At 42.6% G+C, this 11,522-nt stretch overlaps 1 protein-coding gene across 1 annotated transcript; it reads right to left on the bottom strand.

Annotated features, from left to right (window-relative positions):
• Positions 1-7,498: 7,498 nt before the first annotated feature.
• On the bottom strand, positions 7,499-8,041 carry LOC115666240 (uncharacterized). The gene has a single exon (XM_030588005.2). It carries the CDS (start codon positions 8,039-8,041, stop codon positions 7,499-7,501), a length of 543 nt encoding a protein of 180 aa, XP_030443865.2.
• Between the last annotated feature and the right edge of the window lie 3,481 nt (positions 8,042-11,522).

An 11,522-nucleotide genomic window follows, 5' to 3' on the forward strand; every position in this document is an offset into this window, starting at 1 on the left:
CCTCGCTTGGGGGCGAGCGAGCCCCGGCGAGGCCACCATGACCTGGGCGAGGGTCGGCCTCGCCTCTCCTGGGCAAGGGCGAGCCCCGGTGAGGGCTGGCCTCGCAGGGGCTCGCCCTTGCCCAGGCGAGGCGAGGCCGACGCTCGCCGGGGCTCGCTCGCCCTGACCAGGCCAGGCATCGCCTGTGGAGGGCGGCGGCGGCCGGCCATGGCCAATGGCCAGTGTCCCGGTCACCGGCCAAAGGTAGAAGAAGAAGAAAGAAAAGAAAAAAAGAAAAGAAGGAAAAAAAGAAAAAAAATCACCAAAAAATATTTAAAAAATCGAAATGTTCACATGGAAATGCCACGTAGATTGATTTTTTTAAAAAAAAATCCAACTCAGATTAAAATTTTAATTATAAAAGCCACGTATTAATTTGACCGGAATTTATCGCCGTTGACACTTAAGCGATTGTTTTTCCTCCGATTTAGTACTTAAGTGAGCCGGCGAAAACTTTTGGCACTAAAGTGAGCGCCGTACACAAGTTTTGGCACTTCTAGTGTTCTTCTCCCCAAGGACACCTAGCTTGCTCAGTAGATAAGTATGTTGTCTTTGACATAGTGGTTTAGTAAAGATGTCTGAAGGTTGCTCCACAGTTCCAATTCCTTTTGTACAATGATCCCTTCTCGAATCTTGTCCCAAACGAAATGACAATCAACTTCTATATATTTTGTTCTCTCATGAAAAACTGGATTTGCTACTAGTTTGAGTGCGGCATCATTGTCACAAAACAATTCACTCGATCCATCGACTTGTAATCCAAGGTCTGAGAGTAGTCCTCGTAGCCAAACTATTTCGCAAGCAATCTTTGCCATTGCTCGATACTCTAATTCGGCTGTTGATAATGATACGGTTGATTATTTCATCGTTTTCCATGAAATTAGTGATCTTCCCAATTGAATGCAAAAATCAGTTATGGATCTTCTGATCATTGGGCAAGTAACATAGTCTGTGTCACAGTAAGCTGTCATCTTCATGTTGCAGTCACGAGACAAGAATACACCAAGTCCTGGACATCCTTGAAATATTTTACTACCTTTAATGCTGCATTCATATGGGACTGTTTCGGGCTATACATGAACTGGCTAAGTATTTGCACTGCATAATATATGTCGGGTCTTGTCATGGTAAGATATATCAATTTTTCGACAAGTCGTTGATATCCAAATGGATCCTTAAGCAATAGATCTTTCATAGATGAAGATGAACTCTTATCATATTCATGTGTCGTCAGCTTGGCATTATGTTCAATTGGTGTAACAGCAGCTAGTTTGCATCATTACATTCCTGCTTCTGAAATAATTTCCAAGATGAATTTTCGTTGACTAATGTTGATTCCTTTGTCGGATCGGGCGACTTCAATCCTGAGCAAAAATTTGGGAGGTCCCAAGTCTTTAATGTGGAATGTGGAGTGCAAATATTCTTTGACTTTCGCAACATCAGAATCATTATTTCCCATTATAAGTATATCATCAATATATATCAGCAAATAAATTGATGAAGTACCTGCAGTGCATGTGAATAGAGCATAGTCATGTTTGGAATGCTGAAACCCTGCACTTGTGAGTGCAGCAGTGAACTTAGCATACCATTGCCTAGAAGCCTGTTGAAGCTCATATAGGGATTTACAGAGACGACATACTCGAGACCCCCCCTGTCTGCGTAAACGTTGTGGAAGTTCCATATAAATTTCTTCATCCAAATCCCCATGAAGAAATGCATTGTGAACATCCATTTGATACAATGGCCAATTAAGAATGGCGGCACTTGATAAGAAAGAACATATAGTTACCTCTTTGGCAATAGGAGAAAAGGTTTCATGATAATCAAAACATTCTCGTTGTGTGAATCCTTTAGCAACTAAACGAGCTTTGTAACGTTCAATAGAACCATCCGCTTTGAATTTGATTTTGTATACCCATTTGCAGCCAATCGGCTTTCGATGCAAGGGTAATGAAACAATATCCCTAGTGTGATTTTCAATGAGGGCATTGAGTTTAGCCGCCATTGCGTGTTGCCATCGAGGGTCATGTGTTGCTTCATGATATGAAGATGGCTCTTGTTCTTTTGAAATGCAACTAATGCAACACATATGATCTGGCGAGAGTCTACTAAATGAGATATACGAAGGTATAGGATATTATGTACCTGGAGAACTCAATGTAGAGCAGATGTAGTCTTTGGTCCATGTAGGTGGACGAATATTGCGTCCAAAACGTCAAGGTTGCTCAGTTGGTACTTGTTCAAGTACTTTTGAGGAGGATTCTTGAGCAAGTTGTGGTGGAGATGATGTCACCATGGGTGAGATAGGTGAATGAATATTCTCAGATGACGATACTCGTAATTCATCTACTTGGCTCAAGGATTCCCTTGTAACTGGCATAGATGGTTCTGGTGCAACAATAACATAATGAGGAGCCATGGGTAAGTCATCATCGGATAAAAATTGGCGGTGGTCTTGTGATGAGGAGGATGATTGAGATGAAGATGTCATCTTCTAAAAAGGGAATACATCCTCATGAAATATAACGTCCATGCTTATAAAGAAATACCCTATAGAGATCTCCATAACTCGGTATCCCTTTTGAAGAGGAGGATATCCCATGAAAATACAATGAGTGGCACGGGGATCCATTTTATCTTGAGGGCCCACAGTCGTTGCCTAACTTAAACAGTCAAATACTTTAACATGATTAATGTCGGGCTATTTTCCATAAAGCATTTCAAAAGGAGTCCGACCTTTGAGAATTCAAGTCGGCATGCGATCAACCAAATAGGCTGCCGTGACCACACAATCTCCCCAAAGATTTTCCGGAATGGAAGTTTGGTATTTTAATGCTCGAGCTACTTCCAAGAGATGTCTATGTTTGCGCTCAACAATTCCATTTTGTTATGGAGTATAAGTGCAAAAACTTTCGTGAAGTATCCCATGAGAAGATAGAAATGATATGCAATCAGAAGTAAAGAACTCGCAACCATTGTCTGTACGAATTCTTTGGACAGATTTATCGAATTGATTTTTAATCATAGAAAGGAAACTCGACAAATGAGAAAAAGTTTGGCTTTTTGATTGCATAAGGAATACCCAAGTGGCGCAGGTATAGTCATCCACAATTGTGAGGAAAAAACGGGATCCGTCATGATGATGGGTATGATAAGGTCTCCAAATGTCCATATGGAGTAATGAAAAAGCACTATTAGCTCAAGCTGTACTGATTGGAAAAGATACTCGAAACTGTTTAGCTAGAGGATATATTGGACATTTTGGATGGGGAAAACGCACACTATGACCCAAACGTTTATGAAAAAGGAGATTTTTATTACTGGTGATAACATTACAAGAAATGCTCTTATTGAATGAATCTAAATCTCCTGGGGAATCAATCCAGAAATACAATCCTTGTGCAACATTACTCAAGCCTATCAGTTTGCTAGTCAAATGGTCCTGAAAGAAGCAATTTTCGGAATTGAATATGGCACGACAAGAATTATCCTAGTAAACTTTTGAGACAGAAAGAAAATTGAATTCAAAGTCAAGAATGTATAGGACATTTTTTAGGATAAAGTTTGGACCAAGATGAATAGTGCCAATTTTAGTAACATAGGCGATAGTCCCGTTTGGAAGACGTACTGACACGGAAGATGTAGGCCTTTATGAACATGGGAAAATAAATGCTCATTGCAAATTATGTGGTCACTGCCCTTGAATCGATTATCTGTGCGTCAACTGAAATTGAATTTGCCTTGTAAATAAAAGTACCTGAGAAACTTGCATTCTTGTCATTGGTCTTCAATTGACTTAGCATTTTCATAATATTTTGGTACTGTTCTTGAGTAATTATTTCACATTCCCTATTAAATTTTTGTGCAGAAACTTGGTAAGCAGAAAATTCTTTCTCTTTTCTCTCTTTATCATTTGGTTTCCCATGTAGTTTCCAGCACGTATCAATAGTATGGTGCAGGCGCTTGCAATACTCACAATATTTATTTTAGAATTTTGAGTTTTGCCTACTAACCTTTTTTGATGACATGGCACTTCGTCGGCCGTATGATCCCTTATAAGCCGGCGCCATCGTTGCCTGATGATAGCTGTTAGATTCAGCTGAGTTGATGGTTGAATAAGAGCCGTCCAATCCCCGCGTTGATCATAGCCGTCCGTGTGAGAAACCATAGGGTTTCCTTCATTTTCTTTGAATGCAGCAACCACTCTTCGGGTTCCCAAGCTCCCGAGAGCTCCGTGACTTCCAGTGAGAGCTCTGTTCATCGATTTGGCTGGAGGGAAGCCAAGTGACAAAGCGGCGAGGGCGACGCTTTCACTCACCCGTGCACGCTCGGCCGTGGCTATCTAGTGGCTCTCCTCTTGGATGACCAACTGGTAGATCCTGCCGAGCGGCGGCGCTAGTTCCATCGCAAGGATTTGCAACCTAAAATGTGAGTAATTTTGATTCAGAATCAATAGGAATCTTGTAGCCTTCTCCCTTTCTAGCATTGATTTATATTGCCGGAGCATTTCGTCGGGCTCTTCAAGCTTTTCCTCGACTACCTCGAGCTCGTTCCATAGAGCCGAGAGTCGGTTGAAGCAAGTGGTAACTGGTAGGTACCCTTGCTTCAACTCCGACAAGGCCTGGGTGAGCGAGAAGATTTTTGCCCGGTCAAGTTTTCCGTACATTTCACGGATATTATCCCATATTGTCTTTGAGTCTTCGGTCGGCGGGAGTCCGACGGCGACCTCAGGAGCCAAATAGTTCCCGATCCACGTCCACACGAGCTGATTGCATTTGTGCCAGTGACTTTGCAAGCGGTCGTCAGACGGGAAGGGTACGGTTCCGTCGAGGAACCCATATTTGTCCTTGGTAACTAAGGCCCGCCAGAAATCCCGATCCAAGGTATTGTAGTTTTCTGGTCCGGCTAGCTGCAAGCTGATGAGGCACAACTCTAGGCCGTCCCCTGGCGACGTGTAGAGGGGGTTGCCGGGCTCTGGACGGCCACCGATGGTTACGACTGCATAGGGCATGAATCTGGGTCCTACTGTCGGGTAGGGATTTGTCTCTAGATCCGGTGGAATGGATCCGAGTCTAGGGCCTGGACCTGTCCAGCCCATTCCTGTGTTGGAAGAAGTTGGCACACCTTCAGTGCACCGAGCTCCAAGATTCAGGAGTGCTTCTTCTCTAGATGTGCCGTATTGGGCCCATGATTGATTTTACACGACGGCCCATAGGCCTTGTGCTGGAAACCAGAGGACCGGTGGCCATTGGACTGGGCCAGAAACGTGTACTAGAGCAAGAGTAGGATCTTCGGCTGTGGATCGCTGATCTTCAGTTTGATCAACGTGATCCGAGACTGTGTTATGAGGTGAGTTTGGAGTTTCCTCCGTTGAAGATTTTTCTCCAGTAGCTGTATTATTGTCTTTGGCTGGGGTATCTCTAAATCGAAATCCTATTTGGATGTATTTTGCTTGGGTTTGATTTGTAATGACAAATCGGAAGAAAAGACTTGCTCTGATACCATGAAAGAAATCGAAAAGAATTGGAGAAAATTATATTGTATTGATATGATTTGTGTACAAGTACATTGACCGATTTATAATGTAAAAAATGAGAAAAAAAACAGGAAATAATATACAAGGATTACAATTTCCTATTTACCAAATCAATCACGGATCCTCTGGAACAATCAGTCCGTACTCGAGATCGATGACAAAATCAGATAATCAGAACCATATCTTCAACAATATCAAATCGTATCTCCAACATAATGTTTGCATACTCTGTAATGCTGCTGTCAAATCTAGGGACCACTTGCTTTTTAACTTCACTTTGATAAGCAAGATTAGTGGACATCAAAACTCGGCGACTGGATAAACCGATGCAAGTAACAAACGCGATTACGACACGCGCCTGCAAATTGCCGGTCTTTTTCCAACTTCACGTGAGGCTCAACCTCGCGAGTGACCGCCATGACATCGGACAGCGACCCTTCGATCGCTGATGGGATACGGAACTTCCGTCCGGCAAACACAGAGTAGGCAAGGCGGAGAGCCGAAGCTTGAAATGGTCCACGAGTTATCGGATGCATCAGAGGGCGGAACTTGTTGCATCGAAGGTGTATGTCGTAATGCCGGACCGAGCACGGCACGAGGATAAGGCTTACCCAATGTCTTAAAAGCCGGACATTCTTGTCCCACTCGAGGAATTTTTTTTTTTTAATATTTGATGAAGCCTGCAAGATTAGGATAACAAAGATCAATGGACTGTTTCTTGGAAAATCAAGATGAGGACTTGGGAAAAAAAAATTCAATAATATATCTTTTCTTCCCAATTTTGGACCGGATTCTACCGAGCAAAAAACTATTTGCTAGACCCGACAACCAAAAAAACAATAGGGAAAATGACACAAATGGTCCATTAACTTTTAATTTGTTCAATGTAATCCTTGAACTGTAGCTTAATGTGCAATGTGCTTCATGAACTTTCAATTTGTTCAATGTGGTCAATGAACGTTTAATTTATTCAATGTGATTTATAAACTGTAATCCAATATACAATATGATCCCTGAACTTTTAATTTGTTCAATGTGGTCTATATACTTTTGTTTTATGTTCAATGTTGCCCCTGAATTTGAATTAATGGAATGGCAATATTGATCATTTTCTTATAGTTCAAGGACTAAGTTGAATACGTACCAAAAGTTTAGGGATCACATTAAACAAATTGAAAATTTCAGGGACTACATTATACATTGAACTAAAGTTTATAGACCACATTAAACAAATTGAAATTTCATGAACCACATTGGGTGTTGGGTAAAATTCGGAAATCATTTGTGTCATTATCCCAAAAAAATTCAAATATTTTTCTATTCATTTCGTCCGTGATCTATTAAAATTTCAAGTATTAAATATGTTCCCACTTCCAATTTAACTAAGATTGAATCTTTTCCCATGCGCAAAGGGCATTTTTTCCTTTTGCCCTTTGGTAAGAAACTAAATGTTCATCTTCTTATTTACGCACTTTCGGTTTTGGTCCGATCTCCCTCTTTTACCATTCCGGATTTTCGTGGCCATGTCGTCGGGGATTAGAATGGAAAACGATGTCTATACACACAATCTCCACATTCACTTGGTTCCGGTCATGTGATTAATTGTGAAGAATTCGCGCCGAACCAAATTGATTTTTTTTTTCGAGTTTATAGAATCTCCATTCCAATTTGAGCTCGGCATGTTCCGGGATGGAATCGAATCGAATCAACTCGAGTTGCTTCATTGTATGCACAAAGAAGAAACTAAAGGAAAAAAAATTCCAATTCCAATTCCAATTCCAAATTCCTCTTTACATGAAATAGCCCCCCATTTCCCAACATCTAGAGAAACCAAAGGTAAAAAAATTGGAAAAAAGAAAATCATTATTTGCATTTTCCAGGAAACTAAAAAAAAGAAAAAAAAAAGAGAGAGAAGAAAAATCAAAACGCGGTGTCTCCAAAATCTACAACGACGTCGGAGCTCCGGCTCCTCCGCCTGACGCTGTCCCTCTCCCCGCCGGCGCCGGCGCCGACGTCCCACTCCCTCTCCTCCTCCTCGATCCTCCCCATCCCGACGCTGCAGCTCTTCGGCATCACCCTCACCCCCGACCGGCTCCTCCTGATCTGCCGCACGACGGCGTCGAGGTCCTCCGCGCGGTACCCCAGGGTCCGGGCGGAGGCGGCCCGGACCAGCTCCCTGAAGTCGTCGTCGACGCCGTCGCCGTCCCGCCCGCCGCCGTCGGAGCGGGACGAGCAGGCGCTGAAGCTCCGGGGGAGGGGGGCGTGCTGGCCGCCCGGGCAGGCGACGTAGCCGTGGCCGACGGCGGAGGCGCAGCTGAGGAGGCTGCGGACGTAGAGGTCGCGGGCGCGGGACAGGGCCCGGAGGGGCGCCGCGAGCAGGTGGCGGAGCGGGGAGGCCTTCCGGCGGGCTTGGGCGGTGGCGGTGGCGGCGGCGGCGGCGGCGGCGGAGGCGACGCGTCTCATCGTCGGGCGGCGATGCGGAGTTACTGTTGGTTGGTGGGTTTGGTTTTGAGAGTGGGGAGGAGATGGAGCTTGTTGTTGTTGTCGTCGCAGGCAATTTATAAAATGGAGACGAAGCGTGGAGAGAGAAAGAGTTTAACGATTCGAGAGTGAAGTTTCTTTTTTTTTCTTGGTTTTTTTGTACGGACGGTCGCTCGGCGAACCGTAGAAATTCGATGGTTTTTCTACCTAAATTAGAAGGGATCGGCCAACAACAAAAAAAAAAAAAAAGGGATCGGCCGGTTCGGGTTCCAGGCCGGTTTTCGATTTCGAAGAGGACCCGGTTTCGGGTCCTCTCGAACCCCCGTCCTCGGGTTGTTTTCCTCGATTCCTGGACTTTAGAGTCACGCGTCGGGACTATGCTCGCCCCGGGCAAAAACGAGCCCGTGCCCCCATTAAGCAATTGGAAAAAGTCGATTCGGGTGGAATTGTTATATTGTCGATTTGGTGAATCGTCAAGATGCATTTAGGGCATGCACCCGATGCATGTTGTGACTTTCCTGTTCTAGTTGCACCAACCGATTGTTCGTCGTGCAATAAATATCACTAACAACCAAGTCCAAAGAAAATACAACGGAACTTGGGCCAATCTTCTTCTTCTTCTTTTTTTCTTTTCGTGAAATGTAACACGAGTCTTTCTATTTCACGAAGCGTGCTTAATTAACCTATTAAGATGAATGAAAGTAGTGATTTCTCATAAAGTCCCGCACTAGGAAACAGTGAGCTCGTGTAAACAATCTCAGAAGTGATCCAGAGTCAGTTAATATATATGGATCGATTATCTTTTGGTGGTATTTATCATTCGCGAATTTTCATATAGGAGTAACTCTACATAAAAACACCACAAGCCAAAAGATCCGTCTCAATATCATTCGATGCGTCTAGAGGTACATGGGTCCGACTAACACCTAACTTCTTTCGATGACGAAAAAATTTTAAATTCCCACATCCAACCACACTCCGTCTCCCCCCATCGTTTTCATTAAATTCACAATCTTATCCATCCGTAAAGACTCGCGACGACAGAACTTGCCGTGCGCAGACAAAAGAAAATTGACATGAAGGGGGGTTGTTTCGTGTCATTTCAAAGGAAAAACATGGTGGGCAAGGAGTAGGGACCGATGGAAGAGGAAGTGGTTTTGGACTTTCTTCCCAAGAGCACATTGGAAGGATTAGCAAAAACTAGGGGAGGGGAGGAGATAAGGGCAAAAGGATGGCTTGGTGGGGGATATGCATGAATAAAGTAATGCAAACAATTATAAGATTAGAAAGTTGGAAAATCATATTTTATTTGACTGCTTCAAATTTTTCAACACTTGGCTTGCTCAGATCCCCACTCCTTATCTTTATAAATTTGTTTCCGTAAGATTCAGGTAGGAATCATACCAAATCGGCCCACTAAATTTTTTGCTTAATTTTTTAAATTTTCTGGGGGGTCTAATTTGGCCAAAGTTTCTGTCATACTCAATTGAAATACCTAACATTTTGTAGCAACTAGCAATGTTTTGAGAGAAGTGTTCAAAGATGTTTGAGGGGGCGCCTATGGTGAAAGGGAAGGAAAAGCTTGATGATGGTACCATGCAGCTGGCACTAATTGGACTTTGTCCATATGATTCACAAGATGAAATTAAGTCTAGTATATTCAAAAAGCATAAGATCAATTCGTTAACGTATTCGATTTAAACTGTATATTTGTGAGATGATAAGATTAACTTTTCATCAGTAGTTGTATTAAGGGTGAGTTTGTTTCGCCGAAAATTTCGTGATAAAGGAAAATAATTTTTATGGCAATCATTTTTAAGAAAAATAGTTATTTTTTATTTATTTGGTGGTTTAGGGAAAAAGTATTTTCCTTCTTACCAAAAGGGAAAGTCGTTTTCCCCCAATCTAAACTTGTTATTTTCGATCCATGAAAAATGTTTTTTTTCAGTCATCAAAACACTAAAAAGTTGGAAAACAATTTCCCGAAAACAGTTTTCCTTTAAACAAATAGGAGAGTATATTCGGAAAAATCCAATCCGATAGCTGAAGAAAATTCTACACAGTGACCATCAGCTGATTAGAGACTTTTGGCTTGCTTGAAAGCCTTTCCTTTCTTTCTTCTAGAACCAAATGGACTTGAGAACTTTGCACAAAGTGTTGATACACTTGACTTCTTTGGCCACTTGCTGAAGTGGGTCTACCAATTTGATCTTTAGCCCGAGCTCTCCTAGATGAATGCCGCAGCCGCGCAGCTATAGCTCAAGCTTGTGCGCAACTTCACACTGAAATCGATAAGATTGACCAAACTTTTGGACTCGTAATTGCAGAGCACAATTAAATTTTGCACTTAATGAAGGTGGGTGAATAGCCCCGTAGGAGAGACGAATGAGGGCATGTTTGGCAACTTGCCAAATAGTGATTAATTCTGTTCTTTTGTTCCTAGAATCAGTTTGGGAACAGAAATCTGTTTGTTAAATTTTTTGTGCCCAGAATCAGTTTTGGAATAGAATCAAGAATAAAAAAAAAGTAGCTTCTTGATTCTGGAATAATTTTTTCAGAACTGATTCTTCTTGATTTTCTTTTTTTTGGTTGTTGTTGTTCTTCGGCCCCGCCACCCGCCGGCCACAGGCCAGGGCCGGCAAGGGCGGCCTCGCCCAGCCAAGGCGAGGCCGACCTACTATCGCCACCCAGGTCCGTCGCCATCGGCGAGGGCGGCGGGGAGTGTGGCCGGTCGCCGGCGCCGGCAGTCGGCCATGGCCAAGAAAGGAAGAGGAAAGAAAGAAAAAAAAATGAAATAAATATTAAAAAATTCAAAATATTATTAAAATATTATTAATAAAAATAAATTTTGTGTAGTTACCAAACGCATTTCTGTTCTTTTTCTATTCTAAGAACAAAAATTTTGGGCACTTACCAAATGCCTTCAAATGCTTAGAAATTGTTTCCGGGCACAAAATCAAAGAGAATCATTTCTGCCCAGAATCAGATTCTAAGCACAGAATGGTTGCCATGCGCAGCCTTAGCAGCTCATTGCCTTTGGAAAAAAAATATTATCTACTAAGAAAAAGTCTTCACGAGGCCAGTTGATTTAATGAAAATGAACTCGGACCAGTGAATCCATGAAAAAAAGAAAATTTTGATTGCAGAATAAGGTTGTGGGTTATCGTTTTTCCAAACCCGCAAGAAAACCCGAACCAACCCAACCCGGGCTGGGAAATTTCTTCTGAAAAAATCATGGGCTTTGGTCCGATTTGGAATAATGAAGATCACGCGATCTTTCGACACCAAATTCAGCAGAACTATCGGATTTTGTACGGATTGAATTTCAAGAAGAAAACGAAATTCAAAACTATCAAACTGCCGATGAAAATGAAAAAGTGTCGGATCCTTCGTTTGCTTGACGGTGTTAATATTGACCCTCGCTACGCGCACGATGAAGGGCGAATTGTTGCAGATGAACACC

The sequence above is a fragment of the Syzygium oleosum genome, unplaced genomic scaffold (assembly GCF_021117445.2).
Source record: "Syzygium oleosum isolate NSW1041296 unplaced genomic scaffold, Sole_v2.1 Sole_v2.05, whole genome shotgun sequence".
NCBI lineage: Eukaryota > Viridiplantae > Streptophyta > Magnoliopsida > Myrtales > Myrtaceae > Syzygium > Syzygium oleosum.

Coding starts and splice junctions, on each gene's coding strand:
- LOC115666240 (XM_030588005.2), bottom strand. CDS start 8,041: ATGAGACGCGTCGCCTCCGCCGCCGCCGCCGCCGCCGCCACCGCCACC.